This window comes from Atta cephalotes, assembly GCF_000143395.1.
Source record: "Atta cephalotes unplaced genomic scaffold scaffold00042, whole genome shotgun sequence".
NCBI lineage: Eukaryota > Metazoa > Arthropoda > Insecta > Hymenoptera > Formicidae > Atta > Atta cephalotes.
The window spans coordinates 1,661,379-1,680,169 of NW_012130106.1; the positions used below are offsets into that span (position 1 = coordinate 1,661,379).

Genomic DNA, 18,791 nt, shown 5'->3' on the forward strand with positions numbered 1-18,791 from the left:
TAATTGGGACTCTTACTTTTAAAATGCCCCTCGTAAAACTAATATATAAAATAATAAATTCATATAAGGGTTAAATAATGTATAAAATAATAAATTCATATAAGGATTAAATGAGCCAATGCACATTGTCGATGCCAAAAGAATATATTGTTATAATTTACAAAAGTCTTCCAAACGTTCGGTTTTCAACAGAACTATAGATCAGTAGATACATAAATTATATTATCGGAAGTGTGCATTAATTTTAAAGAATTTTCAAGAGATGGTGTAACTAATACTATCGCATCGGGTCATATTGTTGCAACTTTCAAAGTACCATCATGTGACTTTAGTTTTCAATATGTGTCATTTTGCTGAAGTTAAACAACATTGTTTTTTTGAGCATTGAATATGTCAAATTTTGTGCTAACATAACGCAATTTGCGGAAAGTTTTGCTCTTTTACTTCCATGTGAAGAAATATGCTGCTGAAAGTCAAGGAATGTCGAAAGCTTATGGTGATTATATTCCATCGATTTCAACATGTGAATACTGATTTCGACGCTATAAAAAAAGGTGATCTTGACATGGAAGACAAAAAACATTCAAGTCGAAAAAATTTGAAGATGAGGAAGTAGGAGCTTTACTTGCTCAAGATCCGAATCAAACGCAAGAAAAATTTGCAGAATCATTAAATGTCGTTCGATCAACGATTTCGAAACGTTTGAAGACCATTGGAATGATTCAAAAGCAAGGAAATTGGGTGCCGTACGAGTTGAAACCGAGGGACATTGAAAGGCGCAAAATGACCTGTGAATTGTTGCTTCAAAGATACAGAAAAAAAAGTTTTTTTGTATCGTATCGTGACAAGTGATGAAAAATGGATATGCTATGATAATCCGAAGTGCAAAAAATCATGGTACAGACGAACCCTCAACATCGACGGCAAAGCCGAATATTCATGGCTCATGCTCTGTATTTGATGGGATCAGCTGGGTGTAGTGTATTATGAGCTGCTGCAACCCAACGAAACATCACTGAGGAACGCTACTAACTACAATTGATGCAATTGAGTTGAGCATTGAAGCAAAAATGACCAGATGAACAAATAATTTTCTACCAACGCTCGACCACATGTTGCGAAATCAGTCAAGGAAACGTTAGAAACACTTAACTGGGATATCCTATCCTCACCGTATTCTCCAGATATTGCTCCTTCCGATTACAACGTATTTCGATTAATAACTCAGGGCTTATCTAAGAAGTGCTTCCATTCTTATGGAGATAAAAAATAAGTCAATTCGTGGAGAGCCTCAAAAGATGTGTTCTTTCGACGTGGAATTCACCTATTACCAGAAAGATAAATAAAAAAAAAGTAGGAAAAAGGAAAAAGTATGCGGATAATATTTTGAATGATCAATTTGTAATCATTTTTTTACAATAAAGCCATATTTTTATATTTAAAAAATTCTTTAAAGTTATTACTCTTAATATATTGTTATCATCTTATGTCTGTTCCTTGTCGTTAACATAAAAAACTCATCAATGCATTGATTTATTTAACCCTTATATGAATTTTTAATTATTAGTTCGCTGAGCCTCTAAAATTTTGTAATTTTAATTTTAAATATAAATTGTTAATAGTAAAACATTTATTTGGTTGTCACCTGCCATCCTTTGTACTGCGATTTTTTCCAAAAGATTGTCTGGCATTTCTATTCTTACTAAAATACTCTTCGTCAATTTCACTTTCTATATGTGAGTCATCTCTGGATCCGCCGTCCGGGATATCGTGCTTTCGCACTTCTCTACTTTTTCTTCGCATTTTAATATGATGCCCGTGTTCATTTAATTTGTATTCTGGATTCATCTCAAAATCACCATACATTCTTTTAATTAACGCTTTATTTTCGTCAATAAAACGTTCTATGCGGTCTCTGCAAAAATCGATTTAATTAAATTACAATTCATGTTAGTTAATTACACATTGCCCTTAAGTTTTCTTACTTTCTCTAATAAGTTTTGTTTAACTGTGGTTAGATGTAACATTATCTCTAGAAGCATATTAAAAAGTAACAAATAGAATTATAAAGATTATACGTTTCACGGTTTTCTCCGTGTCCAGATCCATTCTTGGAATGTTTTGGGCATTCCAAGAATGAATCTGGATACGGAGAAAACTCGCATAATCTTTATATAAAAAGCATCCATGAAAGCTTAAGAATATTAACAAATAGAATTATTCATACGCACATTGGATATGTGTTGCCAGCGGTCGGACAAAACAATTGATGATATCTCTTAATACATGGTGCGCCCCGTACCAAGTCCCCTCTCAATTCAGCACCCAAAATTACCGAAAGTGCAGTCCATAATATCTATGAATTAATACATTTATTAATTACAACGGAATTGCAAGATATTGGATAGCACAAAGAGAAAATGGTCTGTATTTGATATATTATCATAATCGCAATTATTCAAATTTTGCAACAAAATTTAAAACTTCTTTTGACAAAATATGAAAAAATGTTACTGAATAAATTCATTTTAAAAATAATCTAATTCTCTTCTTCTTCTTCTTATGTTAGGTGCTTAGCATATCTTTTATCTATCGCACATGCTTGTAGTGAGCACGTTGATTATTCAATTGCCACAAATAAATGGGCTATCTATAGTTTTAAAGTCGGTTCCAAACCGCGGATATTTTGAAAAGTATTTCTATGAGTAAAAATACTCTCGGGAGTTTGCTGACCTTTTCCAAGAGGAGACACGAGCGTAAATATTTTGGTTACTATCAGGGATCGAATCTCTGGCACGACAAACCAGTATGCTGTCATGCTACGCTTGCGTTCAATTTAAAAGAATGTATTAAATATTTATATTACTTTCAGTAAATTTTATTATTATAACGAAATCATTACTACTTTGATAACAAGATAAGAATCGACTAATAAATCTATTTACAAATTTAACTATAATTATGCATGAACAAGACTGCTCTTCTGACATTTTTCTGTTGCCTGTATAACAATGATGATATTTGCCATGATGGCATAAAAAGACACTTTTATTCCACATATTGTATTTATATATTCAAAAGATATCAATATAGATTTAATATCAACATGCGACATCTATATACATATAATTCTCACTATATTAGTGTTAACTAATCTCAAATAGAACATATATGAAATATTTTTATGTATACCTTTTCTACAAAAAACACACAATCAAATTACATATTTCACATACCCAAGAAAACTGAAACATAAAAAAACTGATACATAAATCCGCCATTGATAAATATACAATTCTGATGTATCTTTTTATTTTTTTCATTAGTGCCGTCAACACATGAGAAAAATTTATGTGATTTTTTATTGTAGGTAATCTTTCTTCATTTATTCATGAACAAAAAATTTAAAAATAAGCCAATTAGGAACTCTTCGAAATTCATAACAATATTAATTACAAATAAGTTATTTTATCATTGACAGTGAAGCAACTTTCACGAATGCATTGAATTATTTTATTATATTTCAATTTTTGGTATTAGGATGAATGTCCAATGACATATGTTGTCAAGGTCATGATCCTAAGTGATCTTCAACAGGCTTCAGCCGTCACTCATCGTTCATAAAAAGTTATTAACAAAGTTAGTGAATATTTCACTACTTTATGTGAAAAGTCGAATCTTGACAGAAAGGAGGTATAAAGTGAACCGACTAGAAGAGTACGACTTTCCATGCAGAATCTACTTCACCTCTCCTCCTCGCACGACCTCGGCGCCTTTAAACATGGAAGGTATATTTATGACTTCGGCGAGGCAGGGAGGATATATGTAGACCTTGATTCACGTGGAAAGTACGCTCCTAGGCAAGGGAAGTGGGGACTTCTTTTCATGTGAAAAGTTGAATGTTTTCAAGCAGGGGAAGTATAAGATACTTATTATTACTTAATATGTATAGCAGAAATGTGACGTTATTTCTTAAACTTATTTTGTTAATAATTTTTTTACGAATAATGAACGTCAATTAAAATCTGTTGGAGATTATTCAGGGTCATAACCTTGACAACATATATCAAGATTAATGGAACTTGGTCTTCTAATAGATACTTTTATCCAATTCTCTAATATTAATGATTGCCGGATTTACAACTGTCGAAATTTAGTATATTATTGGAGTCTAAGATACACACAATCCTTTCTGGCTAACTGATTTGAGAATTCCAAGGATTTCTAAATATCTTTATCCTTTAGTTATAAAAAACATTTGCAGAGATAATGCGTGTTTACGGATATTATTGGAAGTATAATTGATTATATCTTGTGACGTGATAATTTTTGTCCGTTACTGACGAGAAGCGTCAGCAGTATCGCGCATTCTCTCGACTCGGAGGGCGAGCGCGCGTGCGAACGCACCTGCGAACGTGCATTAACCCCGTAATTGTCGGTTTTTGTTTAATATTTCTTCTCTTTCTGTAAGATTTTTTTTTCTTTAGTGATTAGTCTCACAATTAAAGTTCGGATCGCCACGGATCGGCAGCTATTATATTATTCTGTAATTATGCCGTCTCACTCGCCAGCAGGGGAAAGAAGAGGCGACGCTACATTGGAAAACCGCCCACACTGGAGTCCGGACATGCAGGCCGTATCGTTTTTGAATTTCATAATCTGCTGCCGCTCTAAAATCTTCTTACGTTGCGTACCCCTTGCAGAATACGATCGGAGGCGAGAATTCCCGGACATCGTATGGATGTCAGGGGTATATATCCTCAATGTGAAGCTGGAAAAGGAGCTGCCAGGACATCTCCCGGGAAATTCCGGAGTCTTAAGCAGAAAAGCAGCCCTTGAAAGGAAATTATATTACGCGCTTTTAACAAGCATTTGCGGCACGCGCGGACAGCGTGATAAACAGGAGCCGAATCTGCATGAGTCCGCGACGAGCTCCCAGGCTTCACTCGTGCTGTGGCTGAGCTAACGATTTATAAAGAACGTGTCGCTGGATAAAGAATTTTCAAAAATTGCTACTGCGAGCGAGATTGCCAAGGAGAAGAGCGGAAGAATCAGGACCACGAGAGTAAGACGACATCGCCATTGCTACTATAAAGCTGCCGATTCGGATTTTCGTAATTTCAGATGGATCACAGGTTCTTCCGATTAGTAAGTCGTCGTTGTCTTTCGTGAAAATTATATCGAGTCCAGCGAAGCGAGCGAGGCTACGGAGATTGCATGTAACCGATTTCGTTAAATATAACTGTTCTTTATTTCTTTATTATCTCAGGTGTGATTCTTATAGTCTACCTCTCTCGTCCTCCGACAATTTTTCCATCTTTGATGACCCATCCCTGCCGTCGCGAATTTGTAGAAGTATAAGAAGTATGAGAAGAATTTAGTATGAAAGTTGAGAAGATTATCGAAAGAGTAATACACTCTCTCGTTCTTGGCGCCCAACTTAGTGAAAACCTAAGAGATTTGCCGAAAATTCGCGTAGTCGTTGAGATATTACGCTATCGAGATATACGTTGTGGAGTGGAAAGATACTTTTACGTAAGAGAAGAGCTAAGAGCACGTGACGAAGTGTCGTCGTTCATGAACATGATTACAACCTTTAATAATATGATGTTGATGACTTAAATCTGAACTAAAACGTATTTAATATTGAATATGTGACTAATGAATTAAAGCTTTGAATGAAGAATTTGTGCATCTCACAATGTGTTTTTTTGCGCTCCTAAATTTGTAATTAATATTATCTTTCCTCTTTTTTATACTTAATAACGGATTTTATACTTAATAATACGAATAATGCTCCGAAAAAGTGAACACCCCGATTTTCTTGTCGCTTGACATACTACTATATTTTGATGCCCTGATTACACATATGATAATGAAAATTGTCGACAATGTCATTTTCAAGGTCAAATATTTAAAAACCGATTTTTTTCTACATTTTTCGAGCGTTTCACGTGCGCCTCTAAGGAAGGGTGGAAGTGGGATGGAAGTCATTTCGCGTGGAAGTCATATGCCTCTAAGTAGGGGGGGGGGGTAAGGTGGGAGTCGCTTCGCGTGGAAGTCATGCATTCCTAAGCAAGGGGGAATTGGCGAGTAGTTTCACGTGGAAGTCGTGTGCCCTTAAGCTGAGGGAGTCACTTCGTGTGTGAAAAATCGTAAAGAAATTGTACATCCATCTTTCAGCACAACATGTACTGACAAACATGCTGAGTAGTGACGCAAATTGCGCAGCAAATGACCGTCAAAATGACCTCAGTAATTTTCATTATCATACTCGTAATCAAAATACAGTAGTATATTAATCGACAATAAAATCGAAGGGTTTACTCTTTCGAAACTCCATTTAAATATCCTAATGTTACAGATTTCTCTTCTTTGAATGCTGTGTGTGAACGCAAGACTTCTAAATACTATTTTTTAAAATATATTAATCGCGAGAACATTTTTTTGGTACATATTTATGTTAAATTGAAACGTACTTGTACTAGAAATAGCGATCATCAAAGATCACACAATAATTGTCCGAAGTCTTACAAATTAATTATTAAAGGATGGCAAGAATAACCTTCTCTAAGAACAATTTGATATCTCAACAGTACAATATTTCTTGAAGTAACGTTCTTTGTACATCTTAATAAGAAGGAAAGGGAAATCACTGGAGAAAGAGAAATTAATTTTTTTCAATGGGAGGAGGAAACGTTGTTTACAACAAGGAAGAAAAATATACAAACCGATCTATGTCACTTTACATATTTATACTGAAATCTTGTCTTTTTATGTATGTCATTCCGGATATTATCCGTTTGTAATAGGATTGTTCTAAATCTATGTTACTATTGAGAGTCGAGTTTGACCTGTCGTCGCGATAGCATCGTTCTGTTTACGCCCGTCTTTTAGCTAATAGCGATTTCCGTGTTGTGATAATCTGCTCTAGTAATAATAAGCTGCTTCTAATTGTGATTTTCTGCTCTCGAGTATAATTTTGTTGTCTATTTTGTGCTTTTAATTTCTGTGCATCGAATAGAATTGTTTCGTATTGCGATAGTCGGCACATTATTTTGTTAGTTTGCCTTGCGTTGTACCATGCATTATACATGTAAGCTTGCTTCTCCGTTTTCGCGTCTTGTGTTCTATTTTTCTCTCATATCTGTGCTTGTACGCGATACTTCTGCTTTTATGTTTCTGTTTATATTAGATGTACAACTTTGCTTCCGCCATTTTTTTCCGAAATTCGAGGCTTTATTGTAAAAAATTGGTTAGACATTTATGATTCAAAGTAGTGTTCATCGCTGCTTTATCCCATTTTTCGGGTAGCGTATGAAAAAACTGGTCATCTTTTGAGGCTATCCATGAATCGATTCAATTTTTTACTTCTTCATAAGACCAGAAGTGCTGGTCAGCCAGGCCGTGTGCCATTGATCGAAACAAGTGATAGTCAGAGGGAGCAACATCTGGAGAATACGGCGGGTGGGGTAGGACTTCCCATTTCAACGTTTCCAAGTATGTCTTGACCACTTTCGCAACATGGGGTCGAGCATTGTCATACTGCAAAATCACTTTATCGTGTCTCTCGTTGTATTGCGGCCGTTTGTCTTTCAATGCTCGGCTCAAACGCATCAATTGCGTTCGATACCGATCGCCTGTGATTGTTTCAGTCGGTTTTAACAGTTCATAATACACTACGCCAAGCTGGTCCCACCAAATACAGAGCATGACCTTGGAGCCGTGAATATTCGGTTTGGCCGTCGACGTGGAAGCATGGCCGGGAACTCCCCATGATTTTCTGCGCTTGGGATTATCGTAATGAACCCATTTTTCGTCCCCAGTCACAATGCGATGCAGAAATCCCTTCCGTCTTTGCCTTTCAAGTAGCTGTTCACAAGCAAACAAATGCCATTCAACATCTCTCGGCTTCAATTCGTACGGCACCCAATTTTCTTGCTTCTGAATCATTCCCATGGCTTTGAGGCGTTTTGAAATGGCTTGTTGAGTCATTTCCAATGATCGTGCCAATTCTTCTTGATTTTGACACGAGTCTTGCTCAAATTATGCCTCCAATTCTGCATCTTCGAAAACCTTCTCTCTTCCACCACTATGCCTATCGACGTCAAAATCACTGTTCTTGAAGCGTTGAAACCACTCACGACACGTTCTTTCATTAATAGCGGCCTCACTATAAGTATTTGAGAGCATTCGAGGAGCCTCAACCGCAGATTTCTTCATATTGAAGCAAAAAATTAAAGCCTCCCGCAAATGACGAGAATTTGGCTCGTAAACTGACATTTTCAATCGAGAATAACTTTATGATGCAGACACAAATCGACTAATGTTTCTATTATGTTGACAGATGCCCAAGTTTATTGTATGACGTCTATGATCTATTTATTTCGATCACCACTTACCGCTAAAACCATTTATAGGAAAACGGCGGAAGCAAAGTTGTACACCTAATAATAAGTAAGAAACAATATAATAAATCATTCTTATTTGAAGGTAAAAAGAAGCTTGCGCGAGATACGATATAATCAGAAGATAATAGCTAAAGACATTTAAAACTAATGTTTGATAACGCATCGACTAAGTTTAAATTGGTAATATTGATTGTTTAGACAGTGGCCTCACGTAGGCACCCTTGGTCTTGACAGTTGCGGTGCGCGCGATGCCGTCGGGACCAGGATGGATCTCCTGAACTCGCCCATTGCCCACTGCAGCAGAGCTAAGTTCGGCTGCCTTACGAGCACAAGTTGAATTTAGTCGATAGCTGAATTTCCATGTTAACCATTGTTTCGGGCTTGGAGGGAATGATGATATTCATTACTTCACCTGCGCCAAAAATGATGCCGGATTTGCTCTACGTGTTGCCACCGTAGTAGCCTATTTTCGTTGACATTGCTCAAGTCAACACAAGGAAGACCATTCAAAGGCGTTACCAACCAAAAAATGTCCCGGTCTTAAATACGCTAGGTCGTTAGGGTCGGCGCTTAATGATAAGAGGGGACGCGAATTGAGGATCGCCTCAATTTCACAGAGATTTGCATTTCCTCGAAGGTCAAATGAACCTTGCCATAATCCGAGTCATGTGGTATTTGGCAGATTTTTACGGCTGCCTTCCATAGACCTTCAAAATGAGGCGCATTAGGCGGAATGAAGCTCCAAGAAATTTCTAATTCGCGAAGAAAATTTTTAATCTCGGACTGGACTTGTGAATCATTGTACATGTCGTATAACTCTTGAATTTGTCTGTGAGCATCTATGAAGATGGTCTCATTATCTGAATATATGCGCAGGTCTATCTCTACGAAATGCGTAATGAATCGCTTAAAAGCGGCAATAAAGGCTTCGGACGTAAGGTCACTTACTAACTCTAGATGGACCGCTTTCGGCGAAGCACACAAAAAGAAACTTACGCTTTGTGACTCCGCGCGTTTCGACGCTTTCCCTCACGTAACAAGAGCGGCCCGGCATAATACGCCGTAGCGAGAGAAAGGTTTAGATACGTTAACTTGGCTGGCCGATAATGAGCCCATTAAGGCCTCTGATTGATTGGATTTTGCCTTAAAACAGGTTACACATTTTTGTATTATTGCACGTACGATGAATCGCAATGATAGCGACCAAAAGCGCTGGCGCACGAAAGCCATCGTGGCTTGCAAACCCGCGTGTAAGTTTCGTGTGTGTTCACGCTCTATAATTCGCTGGGTTAATATGTGTTTGCGTGGCAGGAGAATTGGATGGCACGCATTGAACGCGAGATTCGAATTTTTTAACTTCCCGCCAACTCGCATTAGTCCGCTTTCTAAAAACGGAGATAGCGATAAAATATCGCTAGAAGCATTTACAATTTCGTGTTTGACTAGGATTTATATTCGCGATAGAACGCTCGCTGTTGCACTGCTCTGCAAATGCAATTTAAAATGGTAGATGTTTCAATGGGGGACATGAAAGTAGATACCATGTGCGCCCGATGAGCCTTGGATAATCTTAAACAATACGCTATGATGTGGCATATTTTACCTAAATTAGAATATTTATATAGCAAATCGTCGATGATGCAGGGATGGAAAATGGAAGCGACTACGCGGATTTTCCTTTGTTCGGGAAGATCATTGTCTAAACGCGGGAAGACACTGGGCGGCTGTGCTTCATCCCATTTTAAAAATTCGGGGCCATTCCATCACCTTTCAACATTGATTATGTCATAGGGATTTAACCCTCGCGACAATAACTATATCGGCAGGGTTGTCGGAGGACATGACGTCAGCGTTTGATTTCTGTCAGGCGCTGAATTTCACTCACCCTATTTGCCACAAAAACTGACCACCACCGCGAGGGGGAGGTTATCCAGTTTAATGCAATCGTTAAATCCGATCATGGATAAGTCGAGCATTGCGAGAGCTCCAAAGAGTTCTCTAACCTTGTTGATTAAGCGCGCCAATAGTAAGGCGGCCGATAACTCTAATCGCGGTAGCGAGACGGTCTTGAGCGGTGCGACGCGAGATTTTGAGCACAGTAACTTAGAGTGATGGTCGTTGATACCGAGCTTGGCGTGAATGTATATGCAGGCTCCGAACGCGCGTTGGCTGGCATCGCAAAATCCGTGCACTTCCACGATTGGCTGATGAACATTGAATTTAACGCATCGAGGAATTCTTAGTTGGTTTAAATCACTCATCTGTGTTCTGAAAGCAATTCAACGATGTCCTGAGGAACGGACTCGTCCCATTGCATGGCCAATTGCCACAAATCTTACAAGATGAGTTCTTTTGCAATCACAATAACCCAGAAGGCCCAGAGGATCGAATAATTTAGCGACCTCGGAAAGTATGACCCGTTTTGATTCCACGTGAGTTCCTGTATCAAGTTTGTAGAGAAATTGAAACGCATCCTGGTTCCATTGCATGATTACATGAGTCCATAGCGTTATCTCTGATGATAACTGGCATACGGTCACGATTATCTATTTGCAATAGTTCAAGACAGTTCGAGGCCCATTTGCTTAACTCGAATGCTCCTAATTTTAATAGTTGAATAATTTCATCGCGAATTATTTTTAACTTGTCGATTGTATCTGCTCCGGTGAATATGTCATCGACATAAAAATCTCGAAGAACGAACCGCGAGTGAATTGATGACGTGTTGCTCGGCCAAATGCTTAAGACATCTGGTTGTCAAGAATGACGCGGAAGCTGTACCATAAGTGACGGTAGTGAATTCATATGTGTCAACATTAGCAGAGAGGTCGTTGCGCCAGAGAATTCTCTGCAGGCGCATCTGAGATATACTAAAATTTGCTGATTTTTATGATGTCAGTGGTGATGACATAAGTGAAAAATGGAAGCGCATTAAAATTGAGATCAAATCTTGTTGAAGTCCCACTAGAAGCGCGTCGTTTAACGATATTGCTGCGGCAAGATGCATCGAATACAACACGGATTTTCGATGCTTGCTTAACCATTTTGAAGACGCAATGGTATGGAAGATAAAACGATATTGTTTCTTCAGTGGCTCTACGCGTTGCATATGCCTCAGCGATACATATTCGTCGAGAAACGCCGCGTATTGAAATTTAAGCATAAGGTCGCGCTTGAAACGTTTCTCGATGCCCTTTAATCGCTTGAGAGCAGACTTACGCGAATCGCCAATGTTATTTATTGTAATATTTGCTCTTTGATTGGAAGCTTGTTGACTGTATATCTACCTTGAGAATTTTAAGACACGTTGTCTGAAAAGTAACGCTCGCAAATGTTTTCCTCCATTGTGTAATTGTGCGGTTGCGTGGAGATGTCGTCCATTTGTCAGGCATGACTGATATGTTCGTGTAATTCCGTATTGATTACGGACGCGTGAAACGAGTGGACCTTTGAGGCGGTCGATATGGTGCTGTCCAAATGACCCGCCAAAATCCAGCCCAGTCGCATTTTTTGGAGTGTTGGATGCTTGTCTGAAGACTTGACTTGACCGACGCATATCAGATTCCAAAACAAGTTCACTCCGATTAAAAGATCAATATCCGACGATATGTGAAATCGCGGATCAGATAAGAGAATGTTGCGCGGAAGATTAAATTTGTCCCGCCCCAAAGAAAGTCGGAATTTTGTCAGTAATCCGATCAGTAACGATGCATTCGACCGCGGTGTACGAATTGAGTCGCGATTGTAATTGGATTCTAATCACGTGATTAGACGAGTTACCGTGCCGTTGACGTCGCAGATCGATTTGATGGACACGTTTCCAAACCGAGAGCTTCTACAAATTTCTTGGTTACGAAGTTCGCTTACGATCCACGATCCAACAAAGCTTGACACGCCCTGCGCGAGCCGTCGCTGTCGCAGACGAATACAACCACAGTCGAAAGCATGGCTATTAAACGATTTGCTATTAGATGATTCTGAAAGATAATTCGCTAAAAAGGAAGGGAGAGAAGTTGCATTAGGTACAATTTCCTTATCGGTTTATATTGTTAGTCAATGGGTCCGCGACTGAGAGCATATGAAGCAGCGTATTGTGCTTTGCCTGACAGACTTGCATTGACTGGAAGTGCTTGATGCATGAGAAGAGGAGCGCAAGCAATTGACGCAGTTTGCGACTACGAATTTCTGCGACCCTTTGTGATACTGGAAGCGCCACGAAATTTTTGCAATAATAAATGACGTGTTTTCCTTGACAGAAGTTGCATTTAGGTTTAACGGTAATCGCGCACGATGACCGCTTAGCATTTGGCTGCGATTTTGCCTCGACTTTCCTTGCGGAAGTGGAGCCAGCCCTTGTGATAGGCTCGAGCACCTGACATCGATGAGCGATAAAATCTAACAGCTATTTAAGCGATGGCAGCTCGTTGCCCGCTAATGAGGTTCGCCACTCGCGTAACGTGAGTGAGTCAAGTTTTGAAGTCAGAAGGTGAACGAGAAGATCATCCCAATGCATCATGGGACACTTCAATATCTGAAGGGCGTGCAAATATTTTGTAGCGCTGTCAGAAAGTCTTCTGAGCTCGACTGCATTTTCCCTTGTCATAGTCGACAAATCGAATATAGCACTGACGTGAGTTTGAACAATCACGCGCTTGTTGTCATACCGCTCCCTGAGGATTGACTACGCGACATTGTAATTAGCGACCGACAATTCCAATGAACTGATTACAACGCTTGCGTCACCGGTGACGCTCGTACATACTCAAATCTTTGCGTATTTGAGAGCGAGGCTTGGAATGGATAACCGAGTTGAATGTATCGAATCATTCATCATATTTGCCGAAGAATGTTGGTAGATTTAGCTTAGGCAACCGAATGTGCGTACTACTATCTGATTCGTGAACACTTAAGGAGAAAAGATGGACGCTCGCAATGTCGGCGAAGGGGAAAGGGAGCTCGCGGATTCTATCGGATAACGCATAGAACGCTTCCTCGAAGCCGTCTCGATTGCAGCCTTCGGATTCATCTAATGATTCTAGACGCGATTGCACATCGTTATATTCCGTCCAATATTGCTCGAGTTTCGCCTTCCGCTCTTCGAGTTGAGTCACTATTGATGGGCCATTAATGACGGCGATTGACTCTACATAAGTTCTGATACACGTACATAATGCCTTATGGTCACTGTCGCTTAAGTATCATCGCTTCTGATTGGTCGATCATCTTGAATGTAAATGCGCACGCATACACGCAACGGACGGAGCGGAGAGAACTTGTTTGTTGGCAACGGAGACAATGGTCTTCCTTATCTTGTTACGCACGCAATCCTAGGAGGGAATGCGATAGATGCTAGATGCCTTCCAATCGAACGTTGTTGGACGGAAATGTTCTTCTCGCAGATGATGCGTCGTTGACTTCCGTTGCATGTCGTCTGGATTGGATTGGATCTTGTTTTCCGCCATCGACAGGATTCTGCTCGTAAAGTATTGATTCTTCATCAGGATACGACATAATATGAGCCGGGCTGCGTCTCTGATGCTTAGACACGGGCCTTGCGACTGCTTTATGAATTGTGTGCTTGCACTGATTGCTGATGCTGCGACGCTTGTTTCGTCTCAAAGAAATATTCTTGTTTGACTGCCAAATTGCTGCTCGCCACTTTACTGAGGTCAAATACTTGACAGTATCCGGCTCGAAGGACCAAAGAAATGTTGGCGATCTTGCTGCGCGCACGATGAACTCGTAATGGCGCGGTAACGTAATCATCCAAGCGTTTCCCGCGGTATTAATGCTTCGAGGACACTTGATCGAGAAAATGATATCTTCTCTGCTTTCCAAACTTTTATTAAATATGCCTCGAGCGCGGGCGAACGTGTTTCACAGCGGATACGGAAAGGATCTCAGCGGTAACGCGGCGATACCTTTCCACGAGACACATGCAGTTGATTAGACAGTTAGAGCGGCCATGATGATCTGATCTTTTCCAATCGATTACGCGTGGCGCACGTGTCGTTTAGCGATCGACATCTCGTGGATTAATCGATTTTTCGTCGATGCGATTAGGCGATATAACCAGACGCCGAATTATGGTGATACCGAATAACAATCCTTCCGCAGTTTTGCTAATTAAATATTTTTGCCATTCTTATTCTTTTTTTATTTCTGTCTCACAATCTTCGTTGTTGTGAGTTCCGAGATATCGTTTTTATTTCTATCTCCCTTAGTGTGTTCCCGGCAACACCCTCGCTCTATCCACTATCATTAAAGAACATTTTGTTCTGTTTAATTTTAGGCCTGCATTGACTTCTTCTCTGAAGCAGTTCTGTCATCTCCTCTCCCAAGGATGCTAATAGAATGATATGGCGTAGATTGTATATTTTTCTTTCCATTATTGACATTCCTCCAGTTTTCTATTGCCTTTCTGATGATCCATTCTCCGTAAATATTAAATAAAAATTGGTTAGAGTACACATCCCTGTTTTACTTTTTGCTGACTATAAATTCTTGAGATGTTAAATCGTCCATCCTGATATATACTTTGTTTTTTGTTTAGGTTTTTAATTAGCCATATAAGATGTTTTGATACTGCCATTTCCTGGAGTACCATCCACAAATGGTACCACTTGTCGAATGCCTTGGTGTAATCGAGAAAGCAAAATAGCACAGGGACGTTGTAACATTTCTCAATTATCTTATATTCATTAATTGCTCTCTCATTCTTTTTTCTGGCATAAATCCTGTCTGTTGAGGTGCAATGGGGAAGTAGGTATGGCTTCAGTCATTCCTGTATTATGTATAACATAATTTTGCTTGCATGTAAGATCATTGCGACAGTTCAGTAATTATCACAACAGTCTCTAGTTTCCTTTTTTGTATAGAGGTATATGAATTCTGTCCAATCTACCGATCATGTTTCTATTTCCTAGATCTTATTGCATATTATATGTAACATCTCAATTGTTGCTCCCTTTGCGGCTGTTTGTATCTTTGTGCTGATTCCATCAATGCCCATCGATTTTTGGTTCTTTAATCTCTTGATTGCAGCTTCTATTTCCTCTTTCAAAACTGAGGATTCCGCTTCTTCCGGCATCATATAATATATTGAATTTTCTTTTCACTTTTCGTTGACACTATTCCTTTATTAAACCGCAAGCTTTGTGCCAAAATCTCTCTTCGAAGTCAATGTGCACCGTTTCATCTCTTAACCGACCGAACCAATATTCCTTTTCATCATCGTTATCATCATTGATGATGATTCCTTGTTTCTCACCACGTATACCTATTTCTCGATCATGTATGAACTGCGCCGGTGATATTCGCACATCTTTGTCTCTCCTCCGTGGAGGTCGACAGTCTTCGTGCACATTTTTCGCGTTTATTTTCGTTCACATAGTGTACTATTCACAATAGTTTTCAATATGTGCAGTGTGGGCACTTATTGCACCGAAATGTAGTGTACATTGGCACTCTATAATTCATACAAGATCGATTGCTTAACGCATCAATATAATTGATATTGTGCTTTCTTACTTAAGATACATTCTCATAACGTTGGTGTCAGCCAAACGGATTATGCATGTTTCACATATAGTTTCACATATAGTTAAAGCACCACCCGTTGTAGATGCAGTGTTTAGTACGGTCGTGCATGGATTTCTGGAGACGGAACAAATTTCTCTGCGTGATCCGTACTCGCTCGAATCACTGGCATAACCAGTATAATCATAACATTTCTTAGTCCATTATTTCCTCAAAATCTACTTCCATTTCTTCGAACACTTTAAATACTTCATCTCTATTCGCGAACTGTTCCGAATCCATGTTTCCGACTATATCGGTTATGTTTGCACGATGATTAGCACTTTTCACGCTGCTCTTGTTACGACCGATTCGTTCGTTTTCCAAGACACCAACTGTGGAACTGAGCGCTTGTAACCCATTATATATTTCATTTGTGACTTCTTTGGCTCTTTGCCTCTTGGGCAATTTTCTTTAAAAGTACACATTTTCTTTAAAAGTAGATAAGGCAGCATCGCGAGCAATTCTAGCTCATATTTTTCACACCTTATTGATATGTTTATATAAACAGCACCAACGCTTCTCTTAACGCGTCGCGACATGTCATCTCTTCCTAGAAAAAAATCGACATTTCTTGTCTCAAATTTAAGGATTGGAACGCAATGTGATTTCATTCTTTTCACTGGAGTACCACTTTCATTTTACTGTAGAAGAGTTATGTTTTGTTTAGAAACAATCGACGCTTCTCTTAATTGCGACATTACATGTCACAGTGTATAAAGCTTTTTTCATTTATTTCATAAACTTCAATTACAAGCTATAAGACATGGATCAAGTAAAAGAATATGTATGAAAATCAATCGAGCACAAGGGATATCCCTTGTTATTAGAGCCAAGTTCATCGAGAGAAAAAGCGAGATATTGGGAATGTTCTTGCGAAAAAGCATCAAAGTCGCCAACGTTCATCATCATCATCAACGTCATCAAAATATAAGCCGTAAATCACTATCACATTTAGCGTTAACTAGTGTTAATGTATTTTATTCTCTTTTAAAAAAGCGAAAAACATTTTTTGTTTTCTTTTTCCAGAAAGCGTTGCTAGCAATGTCCGAGTCACTGATCGCATTCGAATGCTGCCGATTGCGAAAAAAAGTTTAATAAAAAAATGAGAAAAAAAATCTATATTAAGTGTAATGTGAATAAAAAAATTTTCGTTTGCATCACTACATATCTACTTCCTTTTATTCTTCATTTTCCTCGATGCGCTAGTACGAAACCATATTGAAAAAACTGTGTCATAAAAAAAAGTATGTCATACTTTTACGGGCAAGTGGCAGCGGGTAGTGAGTAACGAAAAAAATACGGAACACATCGAAATGTCATCACGCGTATTACGTTTATGTAATCCATCAATTGATATCTTATGTTTACATAAACATAAGGCCCTAGTTATCATTGTTTACATAAACAGCGATATCGATAATCGGGGACCTTTCCCGCGTTGCCCTTTCTTCCCTCTCCCCTCCCCCGCGCCAACGAGTATCCCCTGCACCTCCCCCCCCCCCCCCTCAGAGGACCGCAGTTAGAATCGGCCTAGCCGATGCAATTGTAATGAGTCTTAGTCAGAAATTTAAAAATTGTAACTTATGCAATAATTTTAAACCTTATAAATTAATATTAAAAATAATGATAATAAAATATCCATTGAAATTTTTACTCATTTGAATTATATTAATAATATTTACATTATTGGAAATAATGCATCAACTGTAATCCCTGCTTTTCCAAATAAAAAAATTCTTGCTATATATTTAAACAAGAACTGTCTATGTATTGAAATGGAGAAAAACAAGAATATAATCTCAGAAGACCTCTACATTATACTTCAAATTTTGAATTAAAACGAGCATGTAAACGCATGAAATATAAAAACGATATTATGAACAAACAAGCTTGAAAAAGAGAATTATTATAATATGGATTATAATTAACAAACAAACTAAAAAAAGAGAGAATTATAACGTGGACGTATAGTTAACAAACGAGCTAAAAAGACAAACAATTACAATACAGATATAACAACTAAACGGATTAAAAATCGAAATAGATATAATACAAATATTACAAATTCTCGTGTCAGAAAACGTATGAGATATTTATTCGATATAGTAAGGGCAATAAAACAAGAAACTTGTGAATAAAACATGATGGAAAATCATGCTATAAAAAGTATTAAATATGCAGAAAATAAAAATAATATTCGCAAAAAGAAACTCAAATATTATGCTTTAAATAAATTATGTAAAAATAATTGATTAAAAGAATTTTATAAAATCATCTAAAAAAAAGGTTCCGAGTCGTCGTCTTGTCCTGACATGTTTATTGTTTTCTCCGCTCAACTTTTTTTCCATTGGATTATCTAGCAATATTAAATCTAAAATATCTTTGGATTATTTTTTTTGGTGTCTCTTTAGGCGATTCATCTGCCTGCATTGATTTTTCTTCCTGCTATTGTAGTCGCCTTAAATGCACTTTGCATCTGGATATTTATTTGGCCTGTATTACTGCTCTGTGGTTGCTGTCGCGTGCGACTAAGACTGCCTTGTCTATCGATGTGCGTCTGTGCATCGCGTCTGTGCATCGCTTAGACTGCAATTAGTGGTAGTTGCATTCTAACTCTTTGGTGAAGTTAATTTTATTCAAATTAACTTCATACATATATATATATATATATATATATATATATATATATATATATATAAGATAGTACTACTACTACTAACTAAACGTAACGTAACTTAAACTTAACTTAAACTTTTAACTTTACGTTACTTATTATTGTCGTCTACTACGTAGTAGGTT

At 38.2% G+C, this 18,791-nt stretch overlaps 1 protein-coding gene across 1 annotated transcript in view; it reads right to left on the minus strand.

Annotated features, from left to right (window-relative positions):
* The window catches only part of LOC105622244, a 72,014-nt gene that overhangs the window by 21,131 nt on the left and 32,092 nt on the right, over positions 1–18,791 (minus strand). Inside the window, exons 3-4 of the mRNA XM_012203667.1 lie at positions 2,232–2,356; positions 1,646–1,915 (exon numbers count right to left, since the gene is read on the minus strand). Coding sequence (XP_012059057.1) covers positions 1,646–1,915; positions 2,232–2,356 — 395 coding nt within the window. The remainder of the gene's footprint in view (positions 1–1,645; positions 1,916–2,231; positions 2,357–18,791) is intronic.